This window comes from Acromyrmex echinatior, chromosome 4, assembly GCF_024713525.1.
Source record: "Acromyrmex echinatior isolate Ae372 chromosome 4, ASM2471352v2, whole genome shotgun sequence".
Taxonomy (NCBI): Eukaryota; Metazoa; Arthropoda; class Insecta; order Hymenoptera; family Formicidae; genus Acromyrmex; species Acromyrmex echinatior.
The window spans coordinates 10,434,133-10,452,389 of record NC_141855.1 but is presented as its reverse complement, the minus strand read 5'-3'; the positions used below and the strand labels follow the sequence as shown (position 1 = coordinate 10,452,389).

At 35.0% G+C, this 18,257-nt stretch overlaps 1 protein-coding gene and 1 long non-coding RNA gene across 3 annotated transcripts; one reads left to right on the top strand and one right to left on the bottom strand.

The window, feature by feature from the left end:
• The first annotated feature begins 3,111 nt into the window (after window positions 1-3,111).
• LanB1 (laminin subunit beta-1) lies at window positions 3,112-17,917 on the top strand. 2 transcript variants are annotated; one of them, XM_011066581.2, is made up of 15 exons: window positions 3,112-3,479; window positions 3,931-4,065; window positions 5,525-5,569; window positions 5,782-5,868; window positions 6,532-6,757; window positions 7,049-7,345; window positions 7,745-8,307; window positions 8,503-8,682; window positions 9,006-9,331; window positions 9,570-9,980; window positions 10,086-10,281; window positions 10,387-10,833; window positions 11,171-11,678; window positions 11,963-13,046; window positions 13,236-17,917. In XM_011066581.2, exons 2-15 carry the CDS (start codon window positions 4,005-4,007, stop codon window positions 14,202-14,204), a joined length of 5,400 nt encoding a protein of 1,799 aa, XP_011064883.1. In that variant the 5' UTR covers window positions 3,112-3,479; window positions 3,931-4,004; the 3' UTR covers window positions 14,205-17,917. The 2 variants fall into 2 exon arrangements, with proteins under 2 accessions (XP_011064883.1, XP_011064884.1); XM_011066582.2 differs by lacking the exon at window positions 5,782-5,868.
• On the bottom strand, window positions 8,337-10,204 carry LOC147909963 (uncharacterized). The gene is made up of 3 exons (XR_015544738.1): window positions 10,063-10,204; window positions 9,784-9,968; window positions 8,337-8,658 (listed from the first exon to the last, which is right to left on the bottom strand). It is a non-coding gene; the product is annotated as an uncharacterized LOC147909963 (long non-coding RNA).
• Window positions 17,918-18,257: the final 340 nt, after the last annotated feature.

Sequence of the window (18,257 nt, the reverse complement as noted above, 5' to 3'; positions counted from 1 at the left end):
TGTGTAATTAGTTACTTTTGTCTATTTGTTGAAGATAGTAATTGATTGCAAGAATCAGTATAGCTATATATGCCCTCTATTAGTGCTAAACAAGACTATGAAATACAGTACATCGTCAGTAAGAAGGGAATCTGTTGACTTGCACTTTTATTCTCCGCCTACTTTCAACCCCCACCAATACGATTACAGGATCGTAGCACCCACGCACTGAACAAACGAATGAAGGTTAGCGTTCCTAATGATGTGGAATATTATAAAATAACATTCTGTTCTCATTTCACTGCTTTATGTCAATGTATTGATATATGATCCCAATAAAAATCATTATAATAAACTTTTGTAAATAATATGGGATCACAAAAAAATTTTATAATAAATACTCATCTCAATTGTACAAAAATTATTTATAGTTTACATTGAGAATCAAATGTAACATTGCATATGTTAATGAAATAAAAATAGTTACTATATTTTTATAAAAAATAATCGCCTTATATTGATCTTGCAATCAAATTCAAAAAAAAGCCTAAATTTACATATACATTTTTTAAAAATAAAGTATGTTTCTAGTGATTTGCATTGTAAAAATCGTTCTGTCGAATTTGTACCATCGTGTATATTTAATGAATTTTCAGCAAAATAAATCACGAAATAAATCTTTATATGCTTTCAATATGCAAAGATTCATATAAACGGATCTTTTAATTAATTTATACGTTTTTTCGATGCGATTAACAGTCACACTTTGTGCTATTAATAATCGTACTATGCTATTAATTACGATATATATATATAATTATGAGAAAATAATTCTATTGAACGAGAAGCAAAATTGTCCGTTGTCGCGAACACAGTCCGAGACAACGAATCAGTACATTCGCGTAGCGGGGAAACGGAAAGTGGGATCATCGCAGAGGAAGGAAGTGTAGCGTGGGCCGCCTTATCTGTACAACGTAGCCCAGCTACGATAGTAGGATGCCATTGCCTTCTCTTCCTCGTTTCGCCTTTCCAGGACGGTTCGCTTTCCATCCTCTTCTATCACGTGAAGATACACGTCATTTAGAAGATTAGTGGGAATCGGGAGCACTGCGTGGAGCAGGCCGAAGTATTGCATTGCTGAAGTTTAGTTATACATGTATATATGCTTGGATGAAATAATTAATTTGCTATCTGCTTCCTGAAAGTAATGACAAATGCATGCACGGGAAGAGCGATTCTGTTAAATTTTTTAAAAATTTAGGTAGATAATAATCAGGTCTGAAAATAATTTTGTTAGACCATCAAAATAATTATGTAAGAAATTTGAACATAATAGCAAAAAATCTTGATATTATAGCAATCAGCTTGAACACCCTACATAATTATCGGAATAGTTGAAGAAAATTATTTTCAGATTTGTATCTAACTAATTTTTAAATACCTCAGCAAAATTCTTCTTTCTGTTGGGACATTTAAATTCCATCTTAATTTCTCCCGAGTATACGTGAATGTTCTTTTAAATGTTGAATATAAATTTAATTTTAAATATAATTTTCTGTAAATCTTTAATGTAAAGATTTACATTTGTTTTTATTTTTAATTTACTTAACAGAAAGACTGTTTCTAAAGAGAGAATAAACATACTTTACAAAGTTTGAGAATTATTCGGGGTAATATATGTTTCTTTGTTGAATACGAAATCAATAGTAACAACTTTTTATATTCGATCAAGAGATGAAACTAAATTGAATAAATAAATTTATATAGCATCGATAGACTGATTTAATAGAAGGCGTTATTGTATCAGATGTCGTTTACTATACATCTGCAGAATATATTCCACGAACAATAGATTTTACAAGATGACAGAAACAGTAAGTATGCTGCACATATGTGTCGCAGTAATATAAGCATCGTGTAACGGGTGTACGAAAGTATATTGATACCACAAGGGATCCAGACAAATTGGGATGGAGATGATTTGGAATTCTCAATCTAATTCTCAATCTGTACTATAAAGGCTTTCCGCAATATTACGTGTATATACAAAAAAACGATATCAGGCGACAGAACATTGACTCGTGCGATAAAAGAAGATCTATAATTTACATTATATAATTAAAATGTTTGTATTCTTCGCTACCTTCTTAGTAGAGGGTAATCATCACAAAGGAACATATTAATATAATCTTAATTAATAACTAGAGAGAGAGAGAGAGAGAGAACGGTTTTGCTCAAATATTTAAAAATTTAACTAGATACACAGATCTGAAAACAATTTTATTAGAATAACAGAAATATTTACGATTAAGCATGATACTAATGTTGCCAAAAATGTTGATATTTTAGTAACCAACTTGAATGTGCTATATACATGATTATTTTGATGGTCCAACAAAATTATTTTCAGATCTGTATTTAATTTTATTTAATGCCTCAAAACCGTATTTCCAGTGTAATATAAATTGAACTTTGATTTTCATAATATATAATACTATTTATTTATGTTACAATCAAAATGTTAACTTTAGTAAATGTATACATGTATATATTGATTACAGCACAGACTACAATAAGTATATGCTTTTATTAAGTTAGCATTTTGACTGCGACATAATAATATAAATAGATAATATTTGGTACATCAACATTTAACGATCGTTCGAAACTTCTCTAAACACGCGTTGGCCACTTTCACATACCCGGTGCGAAAAACAAAGCCATATCTAGACGTTAGGATTTGAAGATCAAAATGTCAATAATTTAAAAAAATGACAAGTTTTACGCAAACATAGAAATAAGAAAAACTTATGTTTACTCCAGACTTTTAGTGACCTGCGCTTGAACCTTTTCCTCATCATTTTCGAGGATCGCACTCCTCTCGCAAAGTTTCTTTCTTCTCTCGAGCCTCATCTGCGGCCTTTACGGCTGACCATTCGGTTCCACTCGTCGCTTTACAAGCCCAAGTCGTTTTCCCTCTCCGTTTCGTTGCCACCCGTAATGTACGGCACTGACGGGCACGAGTATCGGAGGTTCGGAACGAAGTCGTGACTCGACTCGACAAGCCGAGGGACTCACTTGTGAGAGACGGCGTCACGAGGCGGCGTCCGTGAGGCCGCGTTTTTCATTTTCCATCGCCCGCCGCGTTTTGCGACGGTGCTCCCTCACCTGTCAGACGGTTCCGCCGTGTCGTTATCGCACGTGGATAACAGAACTTGGTGGCCGCAAGAAGAAACCGAGGGGATTCGGGCAGAGGGGAATTCCGATCTCGGTGCTCAGCGAGATCTCGACGTTCGTACCGACTTCGGAGGAGAGCGGCGGCTATCGTCTCTCGAGGGAAAGAAGAAATATCCGGGCGGTGCACATTAGCCGAGAACGCTATTTTAGCGTGTACGTTAACGTAGCTGAACTTTATTAGACGGAGGACGGCATTGGCAACGTTAATTACAACGGAAATCATTTTTTCGTTCCGCAGTGCGCGAAAGTGTGCTTCGCATTCTGTGAGTCTAATTAAAATATATCTTGCTATCTCAAAATGTAATAATTTGTCTATTATTCAGGATTTGAAGAATTATTTTAAAAAAAAATTTTACTAATATTATAACGTCTTACGTATTTTTATGCTTTTGCTTTGAGAGAGAGAGATTGTCAAATAATTTTTGAAATTAAAAATCGTTAAATGCTTGTTCTGATTATTTATTTTGTTGAGTGCGGTTTAAAAATTAATAATATAGGGTTTATCAATTTATACATATAAAGCAAAATTAATTTAAAAGTAATATTAATATTATTAATTATTTGTCGCCTATATAATAATTTAATTATAATGATAATAATTATAAATATAATCATTTTTCATCTTGTTTGAATAAAATAAATTATGTAGCTAACTATAAATTTTTCAATCGATATAGCAACGATTTATAATATTTTGGAAATATTTTATTGTAGAAATTTTCGAATCATCGTCGATGGCTTAGCACCGTTGCAAAAAATCCACAAAGATAAAAAAAAGAAACGGAAAAATGCTTCATTATGGGCACGTGGCTCTCGCAGCTTTAATTATTATAATTATTACTTTAACAGGTATGTAATAATCGATATATTAATTTCTATTAGAGCTAGTTTTATACAAATAAACTTTAAATTGGAAATACTTGAGAGATCCAACATAAAAATTAATGTTCTCAGAATTAATATTCTCTTCTTTATAAATTAAATACTCTTTTAAATTAAAAAAAAATACTTCATTATGAACACGTGGCTCCCGCGGCTTTAATTATTATAATTATTACTTTAGCAGGTATATAATAGTTGATATATTAATTTCTATTAGAGCTAGTTTTTTACAAAGTGATTAAACTTTAAAATGAAAATGCTTGAGAGAGTCAACATAAAAATTAGTGTTCTCAGAATTAATACTCTCTCCTTTATAAATTAAATACTCTTTTAAATTAAAAAAAATGCTTCATTATGAACACGTTATTCCCGCAGTTTTAATTATTATAATTATTACTTTAGCAGGTATGTAATATCGATATATTAATTTCTATTAGAACTAGTTTTTTACAAAGTAATTAAACTTTAAAATGGAAATGCTTGTTTCCAGTTTGAAATTTTTCGGTATCATTTGAACGCTGCTCGCATTTTTACTGCCTATTTTAATGTCATTTTTGCGTTGCGTATATTACGTGCAAAAGAACCAAATTTATAAAATTCTTTTTCTCGGAAACATCGTTCATCTCATTCATATACGAAAAGACTGTTTATCCATTATGATTAGATAACGACATGACCTCGCGACCTGCCTTCCTTTTGAAATCGGAGAGCTCGTTTTGACTTCTAAAATCCAGTCGCCCTACAAACAGAGATCTTCGCACGAAATTATCAATAAAGATTATTCAGATCAAGTTGCGCATAATTGTTTATAATTTATACACGTGACAATACGTTGTAGTAAAGATATACTGCAGATGTGTGTCTCAGTATAAACTTTTTTTAATTTACAAATATTTTTTTAAAAGTCGATTTGTAATCGAGAGATATGTAACTTGAGAAATTAGATCAAAGATACTTAATATAGGAAATAAATAGAATTAAAAGATCTCACAGCGAAAAGTGATCTGAATTTTCGCTGAATCGAGTTGATTGAAAAATCTATTTGAGACACTCCGTATTTTATTGAAGCTTAAATATATTTTCCAGAGCTGTCTTCGCTCATAAACATCCGGTTGTCTCTTGCGATAGCCTCTACCGGTAGTAGAACATCTCTTGATAACCGGTACATTCGAGCGTATATTTGAAACAATTCTGGGATAAAATTTTCCTATATTTATATTAATAGATGTTAATTACGTGCCCACTATCACCGCGAATTTAAAAAAAAATCAACAAACAGAGCCAATCGTCGCATCTTACGTAATTCATTTCTTAATGAAAAATTATTGTTTTGTGTCATTTATTCTTTTATTTATTTGTATCATATATTGTTCCTTGGAAAGAATCAAAACATGCATTTAATATTAAACGTTTAATTTTTTTATAGGCCCTGCGAATTCACAACATGTACGGGACAAAGTACCATCCAGAGGTAAGATTCAAAATCTTTTCTTAGAATTTATTTCTTTATTCACCCTTTTCTTCATAAAAGAATCACGAAACGATCGTAACACGTAGCATTATCAATGTAATCTTATCAGAGAATGTCAAGTGGTGAAAAACGCGATAAAACTTTCGCGACAACTAGGACACACACTATATAATTATGCATAAAATACAAAGACAAAAATGGGGGTGTTATAGGGTCGGTGCAGAGAGGAGATATGTCACCTATGGATGTGGTGACAGAACGTCATAATCGGCTAGGGCCGATCATTCCCACGTCAAGAGGTAGACAAAATATGTTACTTCGGGAAGAAGGCAACTATATATTTTGTCATAAAAAGATCCCCTGACAAATTTAACTTGAAAAAATTTATTCTAACTTGGATAATAGTTTATATATTACTAGCTAACAACGAGAGAGAGAGTTCGTGTTTGTTGTAGCTAATTTTTGTTTTATTAGTTTGGATGTTTATGTTTAAATATATTTACTACACTGGAAGAAAAATGATTGCATGATTTAATTATAAATTTATGTATAGTCACTTTTGGTGCCAACTATTATATATATTTTTTTAGTAAAATTATAAATTATAAATACATATAATAAAATAGTAATAACGATAAAAATAAAATTCCATAATTTTACCATATAATTATAATCACAAATATCAAACATTTTTCTGTCAGTGCAGATGTATGTTTATGTGACAATGTGACGTATATTTCGGTTCCTTCCATGGCTCCTATACTATGATAAAGGTACACAATGCTAATCGATCACAAAAACTAATTGGTAATCGGGAAACTGTATCTTTCTCCACGTATATTAACTCGTATAATCGGCATGATTATGCAATGGTCCTAATTACAGAAGAAGAGAATAACCACGGCTAACAGAATCTGTATTTCAAGTTATAAAAGATTAACGAGAAACTTTATCCCTTGTAGGATCGCACGCGAAAAGACCGCATCCTTGCGAACAGAGCTCATGTTATCCCGCAACCGGGAACTTGCTAATCGGTCGTAAGGACAAACTGACTGCTTCGTCGACATGTGGTCTTCATGGTCCCGAAAGATTCTGCATTGTTTCTCATCTTAAAGACAGAAAGAAATGCTTCTTCTGCGATGCATCGATACCTAAACAACAGCATAATATCGAGAACATCGTCAGCGGGTAAGATTATTTTACTTTATCGCTGCAATCTTCCATATCGCAAAATAAATCCAATATATATAATTTACTGTGAGTTAAGCACTGTGTTGATTCTCGTTGGCTTATATTTCCTTCATTTTATTTTGATTCTATTCTTGGAATTTTTGTTATATTATTTAAATCTTATTTAATCTTGTTTATTAATTAAATCCAATGGCATTTAAAATAATGATGAATAGAAATATGCGTTATTAAAAATAAATAACAGCAATCTAAGTATATACTAAATAATTTGAAAATTATAAATTTCAGGTCGTGGTGGCAAGCCGAAAACGGAGTGGAGAATGTCACGATACGCTTCGATCTTGAGGCAGAGTTTCATTTCACGCACATCATTATTCGCTTCCAAACTTTCCGACCGGCTGCTATGTTGATCGAGCGATCGTATGATTTTGGAAAAACCTGGCAGGTATATCGGTACTTCGCTCATAACTGTGAGCATTACTTCCCTGATATCCCGACTCATCAACCTCAAAGATTAACGGATGTCATCTGCGAGACGAGATACTCAGCTGTGGCGCCGTCCACTGGCGGTGACGTAATTTTTAGGTAAGAAATGTACATAATTTAATAGTATTATTTATAGTAATAATGTAATCTTCTTACGGATTCTTCCAAATTCAACAATAAAAATTCCAAAAAACTTTTTTGGAATAAAGATTCTGAAATAAAAGATTTAAGATTGCATGCTAACTACCACGCTGACTCTCATTCGTCCTGGTATTATTTATCATTAATTATCTTTCTCATCATTTAATATATTGTTTATTTTTGTTTTAAATTTTATTATATTGATGTGCAAATGTTTTGCTTTTATTTCAATTTTTTTTACGTAAAGAAACTGCACTAGTTACACGATTCAAATTATTATAATTATTAATTATGAATTGATAATTATTACCCACGTTATTCGAAAACGTTATTTATATTTATTCTGATATATTTTAGAGTGTTGCCGCGAAATTTGGAAATAGATAATCCTTATTCGAAGGAAGTGCAGAATCTACTGAAGATCACCAATCTCAGAATCATCATGACTAGACTCCATACTCTAGGCGATGATTTGCTCGACGATCGGGCTGAGATTCGCGAGAAATATTATTACGCCATCCAAGATATGGTGATTCGTGGTTCGTGTTCTTGCTATGGACACGCCTCTAGGTGTTTACCGTTACCAGGAGTTTCTGATGAAGAGAACATGGTCCATGGCAGATGTGAGTGTACACATAATACTAAAGGCCTCAACTGTGAAAGTTGCGAAGACTTCTACAACGATCTGCCTTGGAAGCCCGCGGTTGGCAAACAAACGAACGCTTGTAGACCTTGCAATTGCAACAATCATACCAATTCTTGTCACTTCGACGAAACGGTTTACGAGAGATCGGGCAGAGTATCCGGCGGAGTCTGCGACGATTGCCAGCACAATACGCGAGGGCAGAATTGCGAACAGTGCAAGCCATTCTATTATCATGACGTGACGAAGGATATCTCTGATCCAGAAGCTTGTCAACGTAAGTTTTCAATCTGAATCAGTCTCTTTATATATAATTTTTATATATAATTTAATATGATTCAATACGAAATTATTATCTGTGCTTTATAAATAAAAGATAAATATAGATTGCAGATTGCAGTTAATAATAGAATAAATTTGTACATATGTGAGAGAAATATCGTGAAATATATATAGGTTTTCTCCTTCTCAGCTTGTGATTGCGACCTAAACGGATCCTTGGATGATGGCATATGCGACTCAAGAACTGATCCTCTAAGTGGCGACGAGTCTGGACGCTGTCACTGTAAAGTGAATGTTGACGGGCGTCGTTGTGATCGCTGTAAAAACGGTTTCTGGAACTACGATCCTGACAATCCAGAGGGATGTCAAGGTAACAAAAGAAGTTATTACACTACAGCATATTCCATTAAAAGACGTAACTATTTCAATACTTTTACATAATATTTAAAAAAATAAATATTATATTTTTAATAATAAGAAAAGAGAGAGAGAGCTTATATATTATTTATTAATCTGCATTGATTATTTTTCAAATTCAATTTATAATCTTTCTCTTCGAGAAATATTAATTAATGTTATGTCAATGATGACGAGAGTTAGTTCGAGATTTTAACAGATTCTATTTATCGCGATAAAGAAAGTTTGTTCATAACTTCTTAAAACTCGTATAAAAAACTACTTTTATAATTACAGCCTGCACCTGTAATATTTTGGGTACCATCGATAATCAGGGTTGCAACGTGGTGACCGGTGAGTGCACGTGCAAACGGTATGTCACAGCGCGCGACTGCAATCAATGCTTACCGGAATATTGGGGACTCTCCGAGGACCGCGATGGATGCAAACCATGCGATTGCGATCCTGGCGGATCCTACGAAAATTCCTGCGACGTCATCACCGGTCAGTGCAGATGCAGACCACACGTCAGCGGAAGAACTTGCAATCAACCGGAGCAAAGTTACTATACCGGCTCGCTAGATTTTCTCATTTACGAAGGAGAGTTGTCTAGGGCTACTGATGTAAGTTTATCAAATTAAATCAAATATGTAAATTAAATATATTTATAAGTATTAATTTTTATTCCAATGCTGCAAACGCGATAAAATATAAAATACGATCATACGAAAGATATAAGAAGAAGAAAAAATTATTTCTTTCTTTAATGTGTATATACATATATAAAATTTTGCAAAGCGTTAATTATATTACTCAGATTTTTCAGATTATTTTAGAATTGAATCACAAATTCGTTTTCAGAATTGTCAAGTGGTGATCAGAGAGCCTTATCGCGATGGTAGGAACAGCACGTGGACCGGTACAGGTTTTATGAAGGCCCTCGAGGGCTCGGTATTGAACTTCACTATCGACGATATTCGTAGATCAACATGGTATGATGTGATTGTACGATATGAACCGGTACATCCAGGGGTCTGGGAGGACGTGCAGGTTATTCTTGAGAGAGATAGCTTACCTGATCCTAATGGACCGTGTGCCGATTGGAAACCTGAGTACGATCGCCTGTGGGTTCAGTTACCTCTACGTTCGAGAAGTGCCGTGGCACAACCGTCTGTATGTTTAGAGGCAGGAAAACGTTACAATCTTCTGCTGCAATTCCGCAAATTTAACAGCCACGTGGACACACCTTTGGCCTCCATCCTGGTTGATTCGGTAATATATTTTGTTTCGATTATGTCGTCAATTGTCGGAGAAAATCATATCCAGTTGATTGTAATATATACTTTATATTTACTCGTGTGTGCTTATATGATGCAGATTGTTTTGAAGCCAAGGATAGACGTGATACCCTTCTTCAAGGCGCCGGGTCTGGGTGAACTGCGTCGCCAAGAATACGAACGTTATCACTGTAATGAAATATATAATGATGTCAACAGCGTGTGGAATAATGTACCCGATATCTGCAGGAAGTATCAAAATAGCATCGGCTATTATGTCTTCGATGGCGCTCATTGTAAGTTTAACTATTTGATGTTGTTTACTCCTTAATGATATCTTAATTTTATGTTGTTTTATCTTTTTTATCATATACTGATAAGAGCACGATATTAAATTTTAGCTTGCGAATGTAATCCAACGGGTTCTCGCAGTCTTCTGTGCAAGAACTATGGCGGAATGTGCCCGTGCAAGCCAAATGTAGTTGGTAGACGTTGTGATCGTTGCGCGCCGGGAACCTACGGATTCGGTCCGGAGGGATGCATTCCCTGCGATTGTGACGGTGTCGGTGCACTCGACAATTTCTGCGACGTCGAGACCGGACGCTGCAAGTGTCGCCCCAACACCTACGGCAGAACCTGTGGCCAATGTGAGCCTGGCTTCTGGAACTTCCCTCATTGCCAACGTTGTGAGTGTCACGGACACGCGGACAGTTGCGATTCGAAGACCGGGGCCTGCATCAATTGTCGAGATTTCACCACTGGGCACAATTGCGACCGTTGCGTTGACGATTTCTATGGCGATCCGCGGATTGGTGTAGATATACCTTGCAGAGCATGTCCTTGTCCAGGTGAGTATACATTTCAAAAGAAATTTTACATTTTTTTACAAATCCAAAATTAAAATATCAGTTTTATCAGAGAGATATTTATATCCTACCAAAAATAAATCATATTTTTCATGTTTGTAATCATATCTGTATTATATTCTTTTTTTTTACAATATAAAATTCAGTTTTTTAATAATTTAAATATTAGTGATAATACACATATATTAAAAATTGTGGATTATTATATCTGATTAAAGTTATTTATTTGCGTTTTTTTATTGAACTAAGAAATAAGTTTTTTTTGTTAATCTAATTTTTGTTATTTATTTATTGTCACCATTATATTTCATTTTAACAGGCACACGTGAATCCGGTCATTCCTACGCCAACAGCTGTTCATTAGACTCAATAACGCAGGATGTAGTGTGCGAGTGTTTCGAGGGATACTCCGGACCCCGTTGCGAGCATTGCGCTGAGAATTATTTCGGCAACCCGGAGATACCAGGCGGTAGCTGTCAACTCTGTAACTGTAACAATAACACAGATTTACGTCGTGTCGGCAACTGCGATCCGCACACTGGTCATTGTCTCCAATGTCTCTTCAACACTGATGGTTACACTTGCGAGGTGTGCAAAGCAGGGTTCTACGGAGACGCTCTACGGCAGGATTGTCAAGACTGTAGATGTAACGTTCTGGGCACCGACAAGACCGCGGGATCGTGCGACCATCGTACTGGACAATGTCCGTGTCTGCCTCACGTCATAGGACAGCTTTGTGACGCCTGCGAAGAAAATCATTGGAGAATAGCCAGCGGACAAGGTTGCGATCCTTGCGAATGCGACGTAGTTGGAAGTATTTCAGACAGGTTTGTCTATTTTTGTAAAAATAAAAAACTGCTATTTCTTATTGCAAAAATATTTTTTATAAATGTATAAAATCATTGATAGATCTTGTTGGCATATTTAAATGATTTAATACCAATAGTAGTCTGATTAATTTTTTTTTTCATAGCAAAAAATTAATTAAAATGTAATTTTTCAATTTTTAATTTTTCTCAGATTAAAGATTAATTTATTTAAAAACATCGATTACAGCACATTAATTCAAGGAAGGATTAAATAAAACTAATTAAAATATTTCTGTGTGTAGATGCAATCCCTATGACGGCACTTGCGAGTGCAAACCAGGATTCGGTGGCAGGCGATGCAACGAGTGTCAGACAAACTTCTGGGGAAACCCGAACGTGGAGTGTTATCCATGCGAATGTGACGTTATCGGTTCCGCTAGCCAGCAATGTGACAGAGAGACCGGAGTATGTGTTTGCCATAAAGGCATCGGCGGTGAAAAGTGCGATCAATGCGACCGTGGCTACCACGGCGATGCTCCACAGTGCAGCCCATGCGGTGAATGCTTTGACAATTGGGATCTGATATTGGACGGTCTTAGGAACAAGACATACGCGGTCATTCAGGAGGCTTCGAGGATACAGAAGGTCGGTACGACCGGTGTTTACAGTCAGGAATTCGATGACATGGAGGAATCCCTAAATGAAATACAAGACTTAATTAGCAACACTACCATTCGGAGTCAAGACTTAGACGCATTGGACAACTTAGCCGAAGAGTTGGCGAAGAATATTTCCGAATCGGCCAAGCAGTTGGACGAAGCAAATAATCACTTGGAGAATCTCAGTCAACGAGTTAATCTTGGTGACGTTGCGTTGAAGAAATTGAGGAACAGGACTAATAGCTTGCATGAGGCCGCCGCCGATTTGCGAGAGAATGCCACCAGGTTACAGGAAGAGAATGTTTTAGGCGCTCTCAATGTAACTCAGCAGATGGCAGAGCAATCCAGACAAGCTGAAAAAATGGCAAACGACTCTACGAATGTCCTGGGCGATGCAGAGCGATTCCGCAAGCATACTGAGAACCTCCTGGCGAAAAATCGCGCATCTGTGGACGAGGCTCAAGAAAGAAACAAGGAATCATTGACGAAGTTGAATGAGAAACTGAAGACGTTCCATATGGCGGTACCTGAATTAAATCTACGCATGTGTGGTGACAATGTAACGGAGTGTAGTAGCGTCTGCGGTGGCGCGGGTTGTGGCACCTGTGGAGGATTATCTTGTGACGTAGGTGCGGTTAGCAAGGCTAATCAAGCTTTAGACGTTGCCAAACAGCAAGCTGCCAAGATCAAGAGTCATAAGGACAATGCCGAACAACTATTACGTAATGTAATTATCACTAATCTAGTTCTTAAAATATTTAAAAAAGATTTTTTTAAAATTATTTATTATGTATATCAAACAAATTATATTATTATAAATATTATTATGCTTATAGAATTTTATAAACTTCTTGTTCTATCTTATTCATTGTCTCTATAACAATTTGTAACTTATTCAATTAATCCGTATTCTCAGATGAGCCAAATCAAGCAAGATGCAACAGCAGCAAGATCAAACGCTCAAGACGCTTTCAACATCGCATGGGAGGCGCAAAGCTTCTTTGAGAAGCTCGCCAAGAATATGGCAAACATGATCAAACAAATGTTGAGTACCCAGGATGAGGACCAACCTACACCAGCTATGGTAAGAGCTCTTGCGTACGCAATACTCGCGAGGAATATCCAGCTGGAACCGGATCAAATCGCACAGTTGGCCGATCGCATCGAGGATATGGTGGGCTCTCTCACTGACTCCGAAAAGATTCTCGCCGATACTAAAGACGATCTACGGTTGGCGCATGACCTCGAGGAACGCGCTAATCAAATTAAATCGACAGCCATCGAGAAACAAGTCTTGGCGAACAAAATGATTTTGCTGTTGAACGACGCACAAAAGGCGCAACATCTGGCGCAAGACGCGATTGATAAGGCGGAAGCTGACGTGTCCAAATCGCAGAAAGATCTCGCGGACATTGCCGACGTGACAAAGGCCGCTCAGATCCAAGCTAACAGCACCACACAAACGGTAGAAGCATTAGATGCCCGTTTGAAGCAGCTTCAGACGCAATCTGCAAAGAACAGTTTCGTTCTAACGGAGATCGGCACAGAAGCAAAGAAAGTTGCCGATGAGGCACAAGCAATCGACGGCAAGACGAAAAAACTGTCGGAGGAATACAAGAGGGCGGATGAGTCACTGAATCAGCGAGTCAATAAGACCAAAGGCGATATTCAACGGGCGAAGAGACTCTTAACGCGTGCTTCTGAACTAACAGCAGACACATCGACCAAGTCCAAGGATCTGGACGGCATGGAGAGTGTTTATAAGGAAAATGAACGACTGCTGAAGGAATTGATGAGCGATGTAGACGTGCTGATGATGGAAATGGAAAGAAACATGGCGGAGATCGAGAAAAAGTCGCAGTTGTACAGACAGTGTTCTGCTTAAAATTCATCGCAATCAGTTAGGAAGTCACTTATCTTCCGACTGAATTTCATTTGCAAAGTACGATATGTACCCATAACCAGTGGATCTTCTCTTTCCTATTACGTTTGATACAAATCTGTTCACGCGATAGAATGTCTCTTGCTTCATAGACTCCAAGATCTCTTTCCAGTGTATATGTTTCATTACTGCATTTTATTGCGAGATATAGGTCTTAGCAAGATCGGTGCTTTATACTCGTGCAATAGCCGTGAGTTTTACCTTGATTTATATAAAATGGATACACATATTTACATATTGCATACACACACACACACACACACACACGCACACACATATATATATATACATTCGCAACTTATTCTGATTAATATTGTGAAAAGCGATGAGATTATTATTAGTGCCATAAGTGGAGAGGCCATTAGTTGTAAAGAGAATGATTTCTACGTCAGTTAAAACATCGCTTCGTACGCAATTAAGATGCTATCTTTATAAAACTGAAATAATATATTTACATTTAAATTTGCATTTAGTATTATTAAGCACTAAGATCCGCTTTGACCGAAAGTAAGATTATTTTTATTAATTGTTTTATTTTTGTCGGTCTAATTTCGATTTATAATTTTTATCTTCTCTAGCTTTTAACTTCGCTAATTCTCTAATTCCTTTTACAATTTTTATATTTTTATATCTTTCGTAACACATTTTTTTTATTTTTATAATAAGAATATTCTATACATATTTTATCCACTGATACATACATACGTCATTTTATTACACATGGTACTTAAAGAAACATCGTAGCGAAGTATTAAGCTCGTGTTCCATAGATGATATATTAAAAATAATTAAAATGTAATATAAATAATTAAAATAAACGTACAGGATTAAGGCAAGTATTTATAGTCAATTCTTATATTTAAGACTGTTTTAAGTACAGTCTTAAGATGTCTTAAATCAATCAGAGTCATATTAGCATCCCAAGACATTACTTAGACGATCTTAAAATAGGACTATGAATACCAGCATAAAATAGATATCCTGCAACGGATCTACCGAATACAAAAAAATGTTCAACATATCACCAATACACACACACATTCTATCTACAAACGGATGAAAGTTAAAATAGCCTTGTCGATCATTATAGTATAAATAATTTAGAACTGTACATTTTTTCATTTTTCTTCCACAATTCTAAATTAGAATTGTAAAAAAATGAAGAAATATAAAGATAAAGAATCGTTGAATATCGTAGACTGGATTTATAAATATGTAACATTAAATATTTACAGATACGTAAACTGTAATTATTTACAGACATTGTAATGATCGACAAAGTCACTTCAACTGTCGTCTATTATCAAGATTAGAACTTCTAATCTTAATTCTAGTTATAAAGAATGGCAATTCTACGCAAGAAGTATAATAGAAAGTATAATAGAAAGATTAACAAAATTCGTGTAATTATCCTGGCGATATAAAAGCGAGAGGAACAAGATTCCATTATTTATATTATTATTGCACGTGATCAATTCTTATACGTTACATCGGATATTTTCGTTAAAAAATGAGCAAACGATGCTATGATCAAGCCAAAAAAAATTCAATGATATTTAACGTCATATTATGTATAGCGATATTGCAATATTGTAATGTTAGAGAGAAATAAATATAAGTTGCCAAAAGAAGTGGCTAACTCGGTGAACCTCTGTTAATCTTTAACTGTATATTCTCTTTCAATTATATTCAAATACGGAATTCTTTCTATCGCACATACAAAAAATTTGCAATTTAAAACAATCTACATGGATGACACGCCGCATTCTTATTAATTGTAATTTATTGCGGTATCGCGCAAGGAAATTGTCGGACACGTAATATCATCGATGATAAAATATTTCCTGTCTTATGATGTGTGTTTTTCGTAAAATAATAATACTAGTACACACGATTGCCAATCACGCCTAGGTAATTAAAGGATCATGTTCAAGGGGGTGGGACCAACAAATGATTAAACGAAGTAACACTATTGTGTCTCCATCGATCTTTCTCAACATATAACGATCAATTCGTAGGGCCCGGAAATGGGTTTTGTCGTTTATTATTGCAGAGTCCAGTTACGCCGAAACCATGTGCGCGATTACGGTTCCCCTCATTGTATGTCATCGCAACGCCGAGCGGTTCTATCCCAATTCTGAAGGGATTCGTGACTACGGCCCGCCAGTTTCCCTGGCAGATAAACGGAGAAGAACGTCATATTTGTCATTTTTTGATAAATTTCTTAAAATCACCCTTTCCCTTGTAGAGTCGGAGCCTTCGCGCGCGCGCACAAATATTTCGTGAATAGCGCACTGTTGAATTCAAATGGCGTATGAGTTCAGCAGGCCGCGCACAATGGGTTCATTCAGTACGCGAATCAGTGGTTCTCCGCGGAGGTGAGAAAACTAGAAAAGCGAAGAGAAGCTCGGAAATTATTAATGCAATAAAGACTAATGTCGATTTTTCTTCGAAGAAGTATTCGAAATATTGTTCGAATATTTCGGCATATATGTAGTAAATTTTGAATATACTTTTAAATATATTTTATAATTATAATACATTGATTACCGCGCAGTTATTTACTCTCATTTCCCCTTAATTATAATTTCATTGTTAATATTCAGAATTTCCAACCATTCTTTTTAAAATCATAACAAAGAGATAAGATAAAAACGCAGAAACATCTTTTGCATTCCACCAAAGAAATCACACATTACTATCTATATAAAATATATTTTTTTTTCAATTAATAATAATTAACGAAAACAATGTAAATTAAAAAAAAATTAATGCGATTTTATAAACTTATTCCTATCTCACATCTTGTGAAGAAAAAGGAAAGAGGGCACAATCCCTGATCTTTAAAAAAAATTTCATCAGCAAGAAACTTTGATAAATATCATCGTAACGAATAATAAATTTTTCTCTGTTAAATTGAATTGGAACATTCGGGCATAGATATTCAACGAGGGTTATTCTTTGTTGCTGCGTAACACCTTGACGGTACCCGATTGTCCGACTGACCCACACTTTAACCCGGCACTGAAAATTGTAATCAAGGCACGCGATATTATCACAGTGACTGATGATGTAGGAGCGCATACATAGCAAATAAATAATGCATTATATCTGAGATTCTATGCGACGTAGCGAGTCTCATTTCAACCGTCACGTGATTTTTGATTATCAGTTTGTAAAAACTTGTAACACTGTGAAGCTATGAGGTTGATATAGCTATCTATAAAACGATAAATCGATATTTGTACAGAGATATATCATTTGACGATATTTGTCAATATTTGTAAAGATTATGAAACCCTATGAGTATTTAACTCAATATTTATAGCGATATTAATCGAAGGACTAGTTTTATTCCTATGAAAGATTTATTCCTAAGGAAGATTTATTCCTATGGAATACTCAACGAAATATTCGACAGCAAAAACTAAAGATCATTATACCAAAGTACCTTCGGATCTTTTCCGTCTCAGCGAATCTCGGCATGTAGATTAAAACGAAGACAAAAAAGTAAATATTATAAAAAAAACATTCCAAATAACACAAATTGAATATTTATCACATATTTAACATGTCGAAATATATATAAATGTATTTAGCATACTATATTCTGTACAAGATTTATTAAATAGAAATGAAAAGTGTTTCTTTTCAAACTCCTTTAAATTTCTAACCGTCCCAATCCATTGTTCGAGATATATTCATTGCTTGCTCTTTATTTTTTTTTTTACTGGTTAACCACGAAAATAATCTATGATACACACACATGCACCACTTTTAGAACTGATAAATTATCTACGCGGTTATCGTCCATTTTTATTTCATATAAAAAATAAGAAGATATACTCTCAGGTCTCATATACAATTAAACATATTTTGTTAAAATCATTTAGTAAATGCACGCGCGCGCATTATAATCTGTTCTTCAATTTTTTTCTTTCTGCAAATATCGTTCTATATATATATATATATATATCTCATTTTAGACAATGTATA